The 17,170-nt window shown below is 47.4% G+C and overlaps 1 protein-coding gene across 7 annotated transcripts in view; it reads right to left on the reverse strand.

The window, feature by feature from the left end:
- Positions 1–1,987: 1,987 nt before the first annotated feature.
- Positions 1,988–17,170, reverse strand: part of BCL2L11 (BCL2 like 11) — a 73,474-nt gene continuing 58,291 nt past the window's right edge. For all 7 annotated transcript variants that reach the window (XM_017549844.2, XM_017549840.2, XM_017549835.2 and 4 more), the window contains one exon: positions 1,988–4,200. In XM_017549844.2, the coding sequence (XP_017405333.1) occupies positions 4,012–4,200 (189 nt within the window). In that variant the 3' untranslated portion in view covers positions 1,988–4,011. The remainder of the gene's footprint in view (positions 4,201–17,170) is intronic.

Raw genomic sequence — 17,170 nt, forward strand, 5'->3', positions numbered from 1 at the left:
CATTCTTCTTTGCACTGGGCCTGGGAAAATGCAGCATGTTCCAGAGCAAAACTCCTGAAGAGGGGAACTACACCAGCAAAATCCAAACCAATGTCCTGGCTCACTGAGGACCCATTAGAGCCAAATCCCTGGATGTGGACAGGCTCCCATACTTTTCAAAAATTCCCCTGATGACTAATGAACAACCAGGGGTAATAACCAGTGGCCCAGAGGAATAAGCAGCGCAGTTGTCTGTATGAGCTCGCTAAGCTGGCTCAGGTCTACATTGAATTCTCTGCTAGGCAGCTTCTCATAAGAACTGGTGGAGATGGTTCGTACCCATCAACAGGTAACAATTCCAGACTCTGCCGGAAGTTCCCGGCTCTGAGTTCCCAGACAATGCATGGCGCTCAGTCCAGAGCTGCAGGTGGAAGAGCAGCAGTGGGAAGACTGAAGTCAATTAAAATGTGTTAACCAAAACAGGAAACATGAGTGAGGTGATTGAGAGTGTGTTTAACTTCAGACGCGTGATTTTATCAATACTTTCATTGTTCAAAAACTCTTATTTTTTAAAGATATTTTCAAAACAAGTACAAACTTTACTTTTCACTCCAAATTCATGTTCCATCTATACTTGCATTTGGAGAAAGATTGAAACAAAACACAAACGCTTTGTAGCAATGTTGGAGTGTCATGTTCTTTACAGAAAGACAGAAAAAAAAAAAAAGGATTTTTTTTTCTTATCAAGAGACACTGTTTCCTCAAGGAAAAAGGGCATCAGTCCAAGGCACTGGTTTACTCAAAAAGATTAGTAAGGAACAAGCATATTTTGTCTGTGGTGACAACATGATATCCCCCCACTAGTAAACTCACTAGTACCTAAGCAGTGTGATGCATTTTCGAAGTTCTTCCCTTTTCTAGATCCAAGAGGGCTCTTGTGCACATCCTCAGTGTTTCCATGGCAAATCCACTGTGTATGAAAATTAGACCCTTCCAAAAAACAAATTTACTAGTCAGTAACCATCATCAGCATTTTTTTTGGTCCCATGAAAATTGGGAACAAAATTAAAGGGCTCTTGATTGAAATTAATCTTTCTTTTTGGATAAAGCTGTCAGATACACTTTCCTTAATAAGTGTTGGTGAAGTGACCTGGATGAATATGCTAGTTTTCCATTCCACAGATACCATGCACCCATGCAAACATTGTAGAAAGATATTCAAGAACATGGAAAGATGATCACTGTAGAATCCTGAAAAGAAAAGAAGGATATTACAAAAAGTATGCAATGTAATTGTCCCATTTTGCATATCTAGCTAACTAGCCATCTGTCTTAGTCCATTTGAGCTGCTATGACAAAATACCTCAGACTAGGGAACGTATAAACCATTGAAATGTATTGCTCATAGTTCTGGAGCGTGAGAAGTCCAAGTTGAGAGTGTCAGCAGATTCAGTTCTATGAAGGCTCCCTCTGCTTCACAGATGGTGCCTCTTGCTGCATCCTCACATGGTGGAAAGCATGAACATCTAGCTCCCTCACACATCTTTTGGAAAGTGATGAATCCTGCTTGTAAGGGCTCTGCCCTCACGGCTTCTTCACCTATTGGCAATTAAGTTTCAAGGTGTGAATCTTGGAGGTACACTTTCAGACCATAGCACTATCTATTTCTTGTCCTATATACACACATGCATACACGATACCTTTAAAGAGGTACAGCAAAATGTCCACAGTAGCCATCTCTCAGTGTTTATTTACACTTTTTGTTTTTTGAGACAGAGTCTTGCTCTATTGCCAGGCTGGAATGCAGTGGTGCAATCTCGGCTCACTGAAATCTCCGCCTCCAGGGTTCAAGCAATTATCCCGCCTCAGCCTCCCAAGTAGCTGGGACTGCAAGAGTGTGCCACCATGCCCAGCTAATTTTGGTATTTTTGGTAGAGATGGGGTTTCACCGTGTTGGGCAGGATGGTCTCAATCTCTTGACCTGGTGATCTGCTGGCCTAGGCCTACCAAAGTGCTGGGATTACAGGTGTGAGCCACCGCACCTGGCCTCCTTTTTTTTGTTTGTATTCATTTTCTAGGTTTTGAATAAGAGCTGTGTGAATTCTTACTTGTGTAAGGCTAAAATTTAAAAAAAGACCACAAGAGATATCGAAGGAGCTAAGATCCCCAGGGGAATAAACCAGCTAGCCCATCTGCCCTACTGTGATTTGAAATCGTAGCCTCTCAGGCAGGCCACACCACAGGGGAGGCCTCTTGCTCCCACCCCAAGCACAGATGTGAGGGCATTTGGCAGGACACATCCTATGGGCTGTAATGCTTAACCGCAGTTATGGAGAATATTCTTGATGTTTTTGAGACTCTATTTCTCAAGTGAAAGCACAGCTATAGAATTGGCAGGTTCAGAACTAGACACTGGAATAGGTGGTCCACTTAGGCCGGGAGATCAAGAATCCTCCAGCTTGTATCCAGGCAGGACAGAATCGGCTATCCTAGCAAGCTAGCCCTTAGTGGCCCTGGAAACAGACAGCTTTCACTATTTGGCTTTTATCTGGAGGAGAGTTTGTTTCTGGGAAGGCATAGTTGTGGCCTTCTGGAGATTGACAGGGTTGTATGGTGCCCCCACACCCTGGCACTTTGGTCAGTGACCAGCCCAGCCTTCCTCGAGCTCTGCCTGACTTTCCTCTACGCAGGGAGGGTGAACAGTGCCGAATAGTCAGGGACTGGGGACCCAGGGTTCTGTGTTCAGTGAGGGACGTCAGGCAAGGCAAGCCTGCACTTCATCACCTGAAAAAAGGGTTTTGTGAAGTCTCTGCAGCACTAAGCTGTGTGAATTAAATGTGTGCATGGAAATTGCCTGAGTGCCCTGCCCCTACTCTTAACAAGCCATGTGGTTGCTAGAGTACAGAAAAAATATATATATTAAGTAACTTCTTCAGGGGTTAGGATTTTTATGTTTTGCTCACTGTGTCCTAGTGCCTAGAATGGTGTCTGGCACAGAATAAGCATTCAATAAACATATCCATCATTGAATGCATGAATCAATAAAGGAATGGAAATTGCTAGAAATCAAAGAAGCCCATATAACAACACCACCATGTTATCATTTTGCATTTTAAGCCACCAAAAAAAAAAAAAAAAACCCAAAAAACAAAACAACAGCTTACTGGTTTTTAACAGTAAGCTGTTGTTTTGTACTTACAAAATACAAAAAATCCTGGTGAAGTTTTATGGGATCTGACAGGTATCTACTATTGATGGCAACATATATCAGTATAACTCTTTTGGAAAGCAATTTAGTAATAGAGTCATTTAAAAGTTCCTACTCAGTAATTCTAGTTCTTTAACTTTATGTTAAACAAACAGTCCAGAAAAAAAATATCACATGCAGAAAATGTTCATTGCAAAATAACAGTGAAGAAATGAATGCAGTCTGAATGGATGGTTGAACAACTTGTGTTTACTGAGGCCTGTGTAGCAGGGTGGCAAAGCAGTGAGTTAAAAAAGCAGGAAGTGGAAGTGTTAGTATATAAGGAGTCCAACGGTTTTGGGTAAAGCCTGGAAGGATAGAGAGTTTATGTATTTTTTTCCTCTAATTTTTGTCTTCACAATCTTTTTAACCAAAACGAACTCAACCAAATCAGACCGGCATACATTAGGCCTTGCCTACCTGAGAGGCTGGGCTTTCAAATTACAGTAGGGCAGATGTGCTAGCCGGCTTATTGCCCTAGGGATCTTGGCTCCTTCAACATCTCAGCTTTTTTTTTTTTTTTTTTTTTTTGCCTTACATAAATAAGAATTCACATGCCTCTTATCCTGTAGGCACAGGCATGGAAGCTATACAAGGCGCTCAAGCATATTACATGGGTCTCAAGAGAGGGATCTGCAATCACTGCCCACTCTCCCAGCTCTGGGAGGACCCTCAGGCTCCTGGTTTCATGCCACTGCAGAGTGGAACCAGGGCAGTTTTAAAGCAGAGTTGACCACGGGGCCACCATCCTTGAGAACCAAGTACAGCTGTGGGGCCAACATCGTTTAGCACCATCTGGCCACAGATTGGACAATACTACCAGAAATAATTCTCTGGGATTTGGCACAGCAAGTATTGATTGAACAATCTCTGACTGTGGTCCAGTAAGCACTGTGGCTGGCTTTCGATGGTAAAACCAGGAAGGCATCAAGACACACTTCCTTCCAATGGCAAAATGGCAGTGTCCCGTTTACCTATAAGGGTAATCAATAAGGCAGAAATCAAATCAGCTTACTAAAATGTAAGGACAGCCCCCTATAGAGAGCCTCTGATTCTTGCTGATTCAGCCCAGAGGTGTGGTTCTTAATCTTGCTGAAATCACCTGGAGAGCTTTAAAAATCATCTATCCCTGATTTCCCCTCCCAGAGACTCTGAGTTAAATGGTTTGCTGAACAGTCCAGGGCACTGGAAATTTTTAAAGCTCCCCAGATGGTTTATATGAGCAGCTAGGGTTGAGATCTACTGTCTTACAGTATCAGCGGCAGAGATCTGTACTGAGCGCACTCAGATCGAGCCCATAGATGGTCATGATCTCTGTGCAGAGCCACAAAGATAAGAGCCACAGAGGTTAGGGCTCATGGAGACTGACAGGCTGGGTGCAGTGTGGCTCCCCATCACTCACTGGCACTGCAACCTTGGCCCAGTTGCACACCCCCTCTGAGCCTCCACTTCCTCATCTGCAAAGTGGGGATGGTGACCACCCTGCCAACCTCACAGGGCTGTTCAGAATATAATGAGACAGTGCAAAAGGAGGCGGACACCTCAGGAGGTGAGAGCACAGCTGTTCTCATGGAGTGTCCAGGCATCCTGAAAGATGCCAGCATCTTTGAATTCACAGAGCCGTGTCTACACCCCCACTACTCTTTATGGATCTGATGGAGAGCCACACATCTCCGGTTTATCTATTAAGCAACTTAGATACCCAGTGAATTAGTGGGTGTGCAATTTGCAGAAAATAGGAAATGGAGGGAATGGAAATAGGGAAGACGTTGATGTGCAGCTCTCCCAAGATCTCCACTGAAGGACTTTGTCTTAGTCAGTCGGGGCTCCTATAACAAAAATATCATAAGCTGAGTGACTTCAGCAACAAACATTTGTTTCTCACAGTTCTAGAAGCTGAGGAGTCAGAGATAAAGGTGGGCATCCTCTTCCTGGTTGGTAGTCTGCTGTCTTCTCACTGTGTCCTCACATGGCAGAAGAGGCAAAAGTGAGCTCTGGGCCTCTTTGATAAGGACACTAATCCCATTCATGAGGACTCCACTCTCATGACCTCTTTACCTCCCCAAAGCCCCACCTCCAATACCATAACCTGGGGGGTTAGAATTTCAACATAGGAATTTATGGGGACACACAAATATTTAGACAGTGACAGAGTTAATTCAGGTATATTTAGCAAGAATTTAGGCCCATCCTCAGAAGAAGATTCAACCCGTTTAGGAGTAAAATTATCTCTTTTAGAGGGCAGAGAAGCAGAAATCAATAAGATTTCTGAGACCCACCCAAGTTGAAAGCTCCAGGCTCAAGACAATACAGGAAAATTGCCCAGGGCCAGAACTGGGGCCTGTACCTTAAAGAGAAGATAAATTCACAAATACGCAGCATCCTCGAGTGAGGTTCTCACTCTCTGAAAGCCCTGACAGTCACAGAGCAATTCCAGGGAAAAGGAATCTTCATTTGACCCAATGAAGCTGAAGAGCAAGGCAGTGAACATGCCACATTTTAGGAAATGTGTGACGTTTGCAGGCCACACAGATACTGATCTCTTTCCCTACCCCTGAAGCAGGACTGAGACTTCATAGCTGACTAAAATTAACTGGAGAATCACATCCCTATCTCTGGTTTGGCCTGGAAGGGACTGGCCCTTGGCACTGTGTGGCTGACAACCACGGGAGGCTTCTTGCTTCCTGGTTCAGCCATAGAAGTGGCTGTGGGTCAAGGCCACGCCAAGGGCATGTGGTGGGCAGCCCATCCCTCTTCCCACCCTCCCTCTGCCTATCTGTCTACTGCAAGCAATCTCAAAGTTGTCTTTGGGTTCTGTCTTGTTTAGTTAAGCACACACATACATCTCTCTCCTTTTTTTAAAGGTGTGTGTAGTAACCATAGAAACTGTCTTTTGCACTCATTTATGTTTTGGAAAAAAATCCTTCTTGTGTGTATGTCTGGCTTATGTTGTCTCCATTGAATTGTGGGCTCCCAGGGAGAAAGGAATCTATGTCTTGGGGGGGAGTTTGAGAGAGGCTTCTGCCTTCCCCCCACAAGTGGGGCCAAGGCTCTGGCTTCATTAGAACCAACACTCAAGGAACTCAAAAGAGGTAGCCAAAAACTAGACACCCCACCCAGCCACCCTGCTTTGTAGGATGCCTGCTATAAGCTGAGGTTCTAGTGCAGCAACTCATTTAATCCTTGTTACAGCATCCTGATTCCACCACCACCATTATCTCCATTTTAAAGATGGGGAAACTGAGGCACGGGATGTCTAAGTAACAAGCCAAGGTGCCACAGTTACTGAAAGTGCAGGACCCAGAATATAAATCCCAGCTGTCAGCACTAGAGCCCACAGTTGTAACCACTCTACCAGGCTGCTGTGCTCCTACATGGGGTGGAGCTTCTAGGGGTCCCTGGCCTGGCTGGCCCAGCATTCCCTGGGAGATTTGACATGCAGATGTCCTCATACACCCCTGCTGAATCAGGATCTGAGGATACATGTAGGAATCTCTAACTGATTCAATGTGGCATGCCACACAAAGGAAATGAGCATTTTTAGGACTAAAGCTGGATTATAGCTTCTGCACGGACCTACCTGGACACAGGCATGTTCCTGAAAAGACCTGGGCATGTAGCAACTGTGGCCTGTGAATCAAAGCCTGAGGCTACTAGGGGAGCCAGCTCTGGGGAGATCTCTCCAACAGCTACTTACAGAGCCCAAGAGCTCCCCAAGAGGCATCTTTGCCTCAAAGCACTTAGCTCTTCCATCCAACACACTTGTATTAAGCCTTTTCAGTTTTGTTTGTTTGTTTGAGATGGAGTCTCACTGTGTCACCCAGGCTGGAGTGCAGTGACATGATCACTGCTTACTACAACCTCCACCTCCTGGGTTCAAGGGATTCTCCTGCCTCAGATTCCTGGGATTACAGGCATGCACTGCCATGCCCAGCTAATTTTTGTATTTTTAGTAGAGACGAAGTTTTACCATGTTGGCCATGCTGGCTTCAAACTCCTAAACTCAGGTAATCCACCTGCCTCAGCCTCCCAAAGTGCTGGGATTACAGGTGTGAGCCACCACTCCCAGCCTCTTCTATGGGCTAGGCAAACTGGCATGGTGTGTGCTCGACATGCAGAAGACAGGCAGCTCTCTGGTTGTGCATGGAGCTCCCAGCACAATGCCCAGCACATGGGACGGAGCAGAGCAGCTGGGCTGCTGACTGGGTGGAGAGAACACCTAGGACAACTCTGGCAGTCCCGCAAAGCCTGCTTTCCTCATGTGCACCATGCATGTGATGATAGTAGTAAAGGGTGCTTGGTCTGCTTTACAAAGCGGGAGGGCGATAGGCCAGTTTGGCCACCAGCATTAGAAACTCTCCATAAACTGAGTGATTTGCCACTTCTCATTCCACCTACCTGGTGGTCCTGAGGGGAAGAGAATTTCATTTCCATTTGATGAAGGAGGATGGTAAGGAGTAAAGGCAGACCTGAGATTCACACCCAAGTCTGCAGACTGCAAGCAATTTTCACTGTACTGATAAGTGGGAGAGTGGAATGAGGACAACAGTGACAATACTGGAGCCCTGCCCCGTGGGACCCAAGGCAGGAGGGCACAGGCCTCTGGGCTCTGGGTTGAACACCCTGGGGCCTGGACGGGAGGGGGAGAAGTTAGTGCAGCTGGAAGTCAGAACAGGCTTGCAAAGGGTAGGGCTGGCCTGAGGAACTCATGACCCATGTACACTGATGCAGCGTGATAAGGAGGGTGATAATTTTTAAAAAGAACACCACCTCCATACTTTAAAAACATAGAAAAAATGTATTAGCCAAGATGACTACAATAAGATCTCCTATCCAAATGGTCTTCTCACTCCTCCCAAAGAGAGGCGGGGTTCATTGTCCATCCTCTTGAATCTGGAGGGAACTGCAACTATGGCAGAAGTGACATCCTGTGACTTCTGAGGCCAGGTTATGAAAGGCAGTACAGCTTCCTCCTGATCATATTGGGACACTCCCATTTGGGACCCATCTGCCATGCTGTTAGGAAGCTCAGGCCACATGAAGAGGCCATACGGAGGTGTTCCAGCCAACAGCCCAGCTGAGATTTCACTGACAGACAACATCGACCACCATCCACCACCACCCCTGTCAGCACAGAAGCCTTCAGCTGACTCCAGCCTAGCCTGACCACAACTACAAAAGGGACCCCGGGTGGCACGTCTGAGCTCAGTCCACCCCCAGAACTATGAGAGCTGATAAAAAACGATTGGTGTTATGGTTAAAGCTACTGAGTTTGAGATGGCTCACTATACATCAACAGATCACTAGAAGAGAAAAATTCACTTTAATTTGGACTTAGGCTAAAGTGAAGTACCTGGGCCAGGTAACCACTGCCTCACTTTCAGTACTGTTACAATGCCTAAAAGCTCAATAACTATTTATAACATTTTAAATTTATTTTTGTTGGATTTGGAAGAAAAGTAAATGCAATTTGTTTTTGCAAAGAGAGAGGAGGTAGGTTTGGTCTTGTCTAAGTTCAGTGAAGACATACCTCACAGACAACATCTTGGTTCTTTTTCACAAAGATGGAATAGGTCAGGTATTGAAGAGGCATGCGCATGGGTGAGTGAGTGCATGAGAATGTGTGTGATCAGAGTTTTCAAGGAAGGAGGATGAAAGAATAAAATTTCAACCCCCAACCCTCCTACCCACACACTCTGTAGAATCTGTAGTTCCCATGGAGGCCCCGGGTTTTTGTGTGTGATTTGATGATGTCCAGAGGCTGCCCTGGCTGCCTATTCTGCCTTTTGGGCTGGGGGACCCTGATAAGGGCTTGGGCTCTGACTCTGCAGCCCCAGAGCAGCCCTGAAGCCCCATCCCTTCCTCTCCTCATGAGCAAAAGGCAAATCCTCTGCTCTGTCATCACCTCCCATGTGAGCCGGATAGGGCTATACCCACAGGGCCTACTTTCTCCCGTTCTCAGTCTCTCCCTGTCGTGAGCTTTCCTTTTTCTCCCTCCATTCATTTGCAGCCCTGTCTCTTCCTCTCATTTGGGATGAAATTCTCAGATGATGTAAATGCATCATCAGGGGGAGCAGGTATTGGTTTCTCAGTCCACTGTCCTTTTGCCTGCAGGCTTTTAAAATAGGTTCTTCGCTGCCCTTTGCATTTGTCCTGCATGGCTAACACAGAGGAAAGCGCAAGCATATTAGAAAGAGTGGGCAATGAGCGACCACTGTGTCCAATGCAAATGAGAATGATCGCCAGTACGGGAGGAAAATGGGTTTCAGTCTTGGTGATTGGGGTCCCTTCCTGAGAAGCTCATCCATGCTCATGAGGTTGAGTGAGTCCCTAAGGAGGAAAAGGCTCTACCAGCCAACAGCAGGGCCTCCAAGGTGGGCTCCCCTTCCCTCAGGGGGCCGGTCCCCATCAGGATGAACATGGAGTCCCTGCTGGAACATGGAGGGAGCCCAGGTGTCCTCACCCAGCCTGTCTGGGACGTGTCACCATAACTGAATGCTGGCTCTGCCTAGGCCGGCTCAGATTGGAGCAGGAGGGAGCTGTGCTCCATTCTCTTGACAAGTCTTTAGTAGGTTGGCCCTTAAGACCTGAAGGCCTACATGCCTTCCCCAACTCTGATCTGGATACCCAGGAAGGCCTGTGTTCCATGGAACTGCGCAGTGGTCTGGGGAGCCAACCAGCCCTTGTTGAGACTTTGCCTTGAATCTAGTCATGGTCTTAATGCTACAGTCAAGAGAAGACCAGCCCTGGGCCCCGGGGCCTTCCTTGTGATCATTGATTGACTTGCTGAATTAGCCTGCTCCCACTCAAGCAGTGGCTTCGGGAGCCGGGGATGCAGGGAGGGTGTGAGAGGGCGTGAGAAAGGGCACTTGTGGGAGAAAGTTAGTGTTTATGGTTCTCTCAGCTCACACAGTCTCACTGATTATCCATATTTTACAGAGGGGAAAACTGAAGCTCAGGGCACGACTTGCTCAGTCACACGGCTGAGAAAAGACACATTCGAACCTGTGTCTAGCCACAACCCATGCTCGGCCCTCTACACCACACATACTTGACACATTGCAGAAAATTCACAAACATGATTGAAAAATATGAATGGATGAATGAACGTATGAAAGAATGAAGCAACCAACCGCATGTTCTTGATGGGCCCTAAGGGATGAGTAGGCTTTAAGCAGGTGGAAAGGTCAAGACAGCGTATTCTAGGCTGGGCAGATGAGATGGAGCAGAGGGAACCATGCTAGGTTGGAGAGAAAAGGGCTGGCCAGAGCCTAGGGCCAGGAAAACACCTCAGGGCAGGGGAGCTGTGCTCCACAAGAGTTTGCATCAATTCGGCCCTGGAAAATGTCGTCCTTCAGCATGTCTGCACAGGTGGCCTCCCAGGCTGGCACTGCACTGTGTGCCCTGGAAATGGAACTGAACAGATAAGAGAGGGCTCATGCTCAGCCGGTACCTCTCCCCTACAAGTAAAGCTACTTATCCCCTATGGCTGGGCAGCCAGGGAAGGCTTGCACTTCTGGAAGGAGCGAAGAATGGAGTAACCAGTTAGCAAGGAGTTTGACGTCACCATCATCATCATCGCCAAATTTATCAACGCCACTCCCTCTTACACCATCACTGCCAACATTCCACAGTAAAGCTTAGGGGCTGGGCACAGGGCCTGGACGTCTTGCTGGGCTCCTATCCTAGCTCCATCACTCACTAACTGTATAAGCTTGGGCGCATTTTAAACTTGCCTAAGCCTCACTTTCTTCATATCTAAAATGGGCGATACATAGAAAGTTCTCTTGTCTGGCACGTGGCATCAGTGTAATATAGTCATTGTTCTTACTATTAGTGTTTTCCTCATTAATGAGCCTTTTAAGTGAGCTTTGGGTCATTACCACAGAATCTGACTTACTTTTCACATGAGGAAAGGAAAGTTCTATGAGCTCCCTCCACTATCACTGTGCCTGCCCCTCTCACTCTTCCCCAGGGCAGAGCCTAGAGCCTCTCCCTTCCTGCAAGCTCAGCTGGGACTCACTCCAACAGACTGCCACTTTATGGTTTGTTTGTTTGCTCCTAAAGACATAAAACCCAAGCTTATCAAACAAAAGTCACACTTAGCCCTGCCGTCTTGAGAGGTAAATTCCACCATTATCTCTGCACTTCAGCCCCCACACAGAACACTTAGTTCCCCAGGGAGCTGGCCACACGCTTCCCGGTTGACCTTTGGCACCCACTCACCCCTTCAGCCAAGCGCCCAGTCACGAGGCAGGTGGCGTGGGGGAGTCAGCGAGGGAGGTGCCCAGAGACACTGCCCACCAGCCAAGCGCCTCGGGTCAGTTGTTAAACCTTAGAGTTTTCCTCTGTGAAATCCCCTGAACAATGGAGCTTCCACCGGCTGATTTGTAACAAGAATTAATCCAGTGATCTGAGAGAGCACTGAACTCAGTGCTGGCCTTTGAGAAGTGCTCAGTCTCCATACATTCCAGCCAATTGAAAGGAGGCACTTTGTGTTCTCAGGGTCAGGCAGAAGATCATTCAACCTGAACATTCAAACCACAGCTGGTTCTAGAGAGACCTAAAAGATGGGGGTGAAGATGGAGGCGGTTGAACACTAGCAGAAAAAGAAAAGGGGCTTGATGCTCAAAAACAAAGATCAAGGAGAGGTCAGCTCCCATAAATTTTATACAAAACCCTGCCAGGGTTTTGATAGCTTCAGCCAAAATTCTCAACTACCTCTTGCATCACAGCCTATCTTAGAGGAAAGGAAGTCTTTGCCAGGCTTGGAGGTGGGGTCCTAGCTCACTCAGCATCTTGGTCCAAGCTGGCTAAGCACTGCATTGAAGAGAAAGCATAAGAAGAAACACAGCCGCCAACATTTTAGAACTTTAATGTGGTGTGGTAACCACCAGGATTATCCACCAATATTTCCTTTGCTGCTTCTTCTGACTGCATTATAGGATTGCACTCACTACTTCCCACCTCGCCTCACCTTTCAGGTTAAGCATGGCCATGTGATTGCTCTAGCCTATAAAATGTGAGCAGAAGAACCATGAAGCACTTAGTGGGTGCTTCTTAGAGCTGATGTAGAATTTCCCACGTTCCCTTTCTCCTCCCCTGATGCCTGGCAATGCTCCAGATGGCAGAGGCTCTATCAGCCAATATCCTTGAAGGAGGATGATGGGGAGCAGAGATTCCCACCAAACCAGGGTGGGCGTGTGGTACAAGGCCTTGCCCCTTGCCCTGATAGTGTCCACCACTTGGCCACCGACAGCTGGGTTGCTTTGTTCCTGCCATGCAACCTAACTCACCCTTAGAAGCCAGCAAGGCAATGCCAGGGCATGGGAGAAAAGTAGAGTCCTGAGACAGCAGATGAAGAGGAAACACTGAGGGGTGAAGGGTCTGCAGAAGGGCTGGGTAAGGGCTCCTGGAGGAGGGCTGGGGCCGGACCTTGAAGTCAGCAGGATTTGGAAGGTGGTAAGGAATGGAGATAGCTGGAGGTGGGGAGTGAGTGGAAGGCACAGGTATCTTGAAAAACTTCTGAATGTCTGAAAAGAAGGTGCCAGCAGAAGAGCTGATATTCAGTGTTCTTCTTCCATAGGCTAGATGCATGTGAGGAGCAAGTTCAAATCAGACTCAGTGTCATTTCACCATGATTGGGGCGGAGTGTCACTGGGCCTGGTGGGATCAGAAGGCAGGACACAGTGGACAGCTGGATCGCCCCTTTCTAAATCCAGCTTCCCTCGTCCAGGAAGCCTTCTCTGACCCTCCCACCCAGAGGGCCCTTTCCTACCCTGAACTCCTCCAGAATTCTATCTGCTGAAGGAAGGCATGTGGAGTGTGAGAAGACAGCAGGGCTCTGAAGCTAGACCGATGGGGTTTAAATCTTGGTTTCCTATCTGCAATCATCGAATGATTAACTCAACATCTGTAGCATGCCAGGCACTGTTCTACATCCTGAAAATGTGTTCATCTTCAAGACCTGGGTGCTCTTGGATCCTATGTGCAAGTGAGGGAGAGAGAGACAGTCAACAACAACAATCACAAAACCAAACACGCAAAAAGGAAAATAAGTTGCGATGCTGGAAATTAAGAAAATAACCAAGGGGCTGAGATAAAGAATATCAGAAGGACCTACTTTAGATGAGGTTGATTAATGACTGCCTCTTTGAATGGGCAGCATTTAAAACTGTGGTGTACGAGGAGGAAGAATAGCTGCTCTATAAATAAAAGGGAAGAGCATTACAGGCAAGAAAAAAACATGGCAGGCACAAGACTTTTAAGTAGGAAAGGTAGGAAAAGGGTTGGGTGGGGAAAGGTCGGAACTGAAAGAAGAGGAGTGTCTCCAGGGAGTATCCTGAGCTGAGGGTGGAGGGCAGAGCTGTGTTTTCCAGGCTATTTCAGGAGACAGATTCAAGATGGACTTTAGAGCGCAAACCAGAACAACTTTTTGATGGTTTAGATAAAGAGAGAAGAGGACCCAATCAAGAAGAGAGGCTCAAGTCCCATGGGGTGAGGGCACCTTGCCCTTTACTGGAATGGCAAAGGTGGAGTTGGGAGGATGGAAAGTCTGCTCTCAGTGTGCTAGTTTGGGGATATCTGAGATCCCCAGGTAGAAATGTCAGCAGGCAATAGGGTCTGCAAGTCAGAAGGAAGCTCGAGTAAGCCCAGGTTGGGGATATAGATTTGGGATCATCAGCATACAGACAGTATTTAAATCCATGGAATTTCATGAACTCACCTGTGAAGTGAAGAAAGAAGACCCAAGAGGGCCTAAGGAAGACCAAGGAGAAGTCAGAAAAAGGAGGAGGGCTGGAAAGGAGGACCAGCCAGTGAAGTGTGAGGAAAGCCTGGAGAACAGCATGTGGTCGAAACTGAGAGAGGCAAGGGTTTGCAGAAAGAGGGGTCAATATTGTCACAAGACTAAGACGAAGTCCAAGAGTGGGCTGGGCCTGGCTAGATGGAGTCATTGGTGACCTTGCCTGAGCAGTCTCAGTACTGGGGAGCAAAGCCAGGCTTCAGTGGGTCCAAGAGTGCATGGGAGTTAAGAGATGGAGACTGCAAACAAATTATATTCTTTGGAGAAATTTGACTCTAAAAGAAAACAGAGGGATTGGGAAGTAGCTGTCAAGGGGAGGGGCTGGAGGTAGGAGGAACTGGAGGTGGGAGGAGCATGTCGGGTGCTGACTGGACTTGCCTAGAAAAACGAAGAGACTGGTGAGAGAACCAGAGAGGGACAACGAGGGCAAGAAGTTCCCGAGGAGCTGGAGGGAATGAATGCAGAGCACAGGTGGAGGGACTTTCTCCATCAGCATAGGAAGAAGCAGAAGAGAGGAGCAGCCAGGGTGGGTCCTAGTCTGGTATTGGGAAGATGAGAATTGAGTGAATTCATGGGGTCCCTTGGAAGTAGAGGGAGAGAGCAGGGTGGAAGAGAAGGTGAGAGGACAAAGAGAAGAATAAACATTGTCATCTAGGAGCGGACAGTTGCCTACTAGAGAGAGCGGTGGGTTGGCAGTGTTGAGGGCCAGTGCGTGGGCCAAGATCATGAATTTAGAACTAAATCAGCCAGCCCTATTGTGTAACTCGAAGAACAGGCAACAGTTCTGGAGCAGGCATGGAGATAGCGGATGGGAGGGTTCATTCAGGGTTGGGATTTTGCCAAGGGGCTGTGACAAAGGATAGAAAGGCAGAGTTGCTGAGAAAATTTATACAAGAATAATGATGAGGAACCATGGAGCAGAGGCTGGACAGAGAAGGAAGAGGAGCTGGGAAGGAGGCTCAAGAGGGAGGAGGGGGAGTCACTGCATTGAAATTCTCAAGGAAGCCAAGAAACTGAGGCAGTGGAGAATCTTGACCTGCAGGGCGGGGAGGATGGAGAGAGGTGTTTAGAATCTAGATTTGAGGATGGGATGGTCCAGGTGTGACTGCAGGAATGGGCACCTGAGGAGCCCAGGAGGGAGAGGCCTCTATGGTGCTGCGTGGTCTGTCTGACTGGATATGAACACCACTGAGGATGATGATAACATCAGGAGGTGGAGGTGAAGACAGTGACCAGGAGGTGACAATGCTGCGTTTGACCAGCTCCATGAGCCAGGCAAGGTACCCAGTGGCTACAGCAGGCTCTGGAGCACCCCTGCCCAGGTTCTGTCCCTTTCTAGATGTGCGACCCTGGAGGCTTATTTCCCCTCTCTGCATTTTGGTATCTTTACTTGTAAAAATGGGGAATAATTTGCACATGCCTCTTAAAGTTGTTTGAAAATTAATGGAAATAATTCAGGCAACGTACCATAAGTACTCTGTGCCATAAGTCACCTTTTATAGTGAATTAAACTGTGGCACCCTGAAAGACTGGCCCACACCCAACACCCTGAACCTGTAAATGTGACATTTGGGGTGTTAAGGATCTGTTTTTTTTGTTGTTGTTGTTGGCTTTTTTTTTTATAGAGAGACTCTGTCGCCCAGGCTAGAGTGCAGTGGTACAAGCTCAGCAAATTGCAACCCCTGCCTCCCGGGTTCAAGAGATTCTCGTACCTCAGCCTCCTGAGTAGCTGGGATTACTGGCATGCCCCACCATACCCAGCTAATTTTTTGTCTTTTTAGTAGAGACAGGGTTTCACCATGTTGGACAGGCTGGTCTCGAACTCCTGACCTCAAGTGATCTACCCACCTTGGGATCCCCAAGTGCTGGGTTAAGGATCTTAAGGTGACATCATCTTGGATTGTCTTAGTGAGCTTAAATTCAATGACAAGTGTTCTTATAAGAAACAGAAGAAGAGAGGACACAGATTCAAAATGACCCCACATACATGCGTGCATACACACACGCGTGCACACACACACACACACACACACACACATAGGAGAGAATGCCATAGGAATGGAGGAAGAGATTGGAGCGATACAGCCACATATCAAGGAATCCTGGAGCCACCAGATGGAAACGACAAAGAAGGACTTGCCACAAAACAGCCTTTGGAGGGAGTATGGCCTGCCGACACCTTGACTATGAATTTCAAGTCTCTAAAACTGTAAACAAATAAATTTCTGTTGTCTTAAGCCACTAAATTTGTGATAATTTGTGACGGCAACTGCAGGAAACTGAAATAGCCCTCATGTGCTTGGATCTCAATAATCTTTACCTTTGGAAGCTGCATGGGCACTAAGAAACAAGATGTATAAAAACTGAAGGTACAAGGAGGGTGACTAATGAATATTGGGGCATCTTTCCCAACTTCCATCACACAGGCATGAGTACGCACAGACCTTCACACACATGCGTGTTCTTTTGGCCTAAATGTTGCTTTGGGCTTCTGGTTACTATTGTCTTACGTGTACCCCTTGCTCAGCAGAGTTGAGATGCAGTCAGACACTGCCGCCAGCCATCAGAGCTATGTGGATGGCACAAATCCATGGGCGTATATGAAATGTGAGAGGGCAAGTGTCCAGAGTGGCCACCAATACCAGACATGATAATGTCAGAGAACTGGGGGGATGTCTTCAGACCTCCTGTGGTCCCTTGTGGGACCATATGAGGGAGAAGATTCCCCTTCCTCTGCTGGCCACAGGCTCAGCTGGGCCCCTCACAGGTGCTGAAGAAGTCTAGCACAGAGGCGCAGCGGAGAGGCCAGCCCTCTTTGGAGCTCAGCAGTTCAGCATCTTCAGACAGCTAGACTCAGTCATCAGAACTAAACTCACAGACCAGCACTTTGGGAGGTTGAGGCAGGAGAATTGCTTGAGCCAGGAGTTCTAAGACTAGCCTGGGGAATATAGCAGACCCTATCTCTACAAAATATTTTTTTAAAAATTAGCTGTGCATGGTGGCGCATGCCTGTTGTCCCATCTACTTGGGAGGCTGAGGTGAGAGTATTGCATGAGCCTGGGAGGCAGAGGCTACAGTGAGTTGAGATCACACCACTGCACTGCAGCCTAGGTGACAGAGCGAGACTCTGTCTCAAAAAA

The sequence above is a fragment of the Cebus imitator genome, unplaced genomic scaffold (assembly GCF_001604975.1).
Source record: "Cebus imitator isolate Cc_AM_T3 unplaced genomic scaffold, Cebus_imitator-1.0 Scaffold222, whole genome shotgun sequence".
Lineage (NCBI taxonomy): Eukaryota > Metazoa > Chordata > Mammalia > Primates > Cebidae > Cebus > Cebus imitator.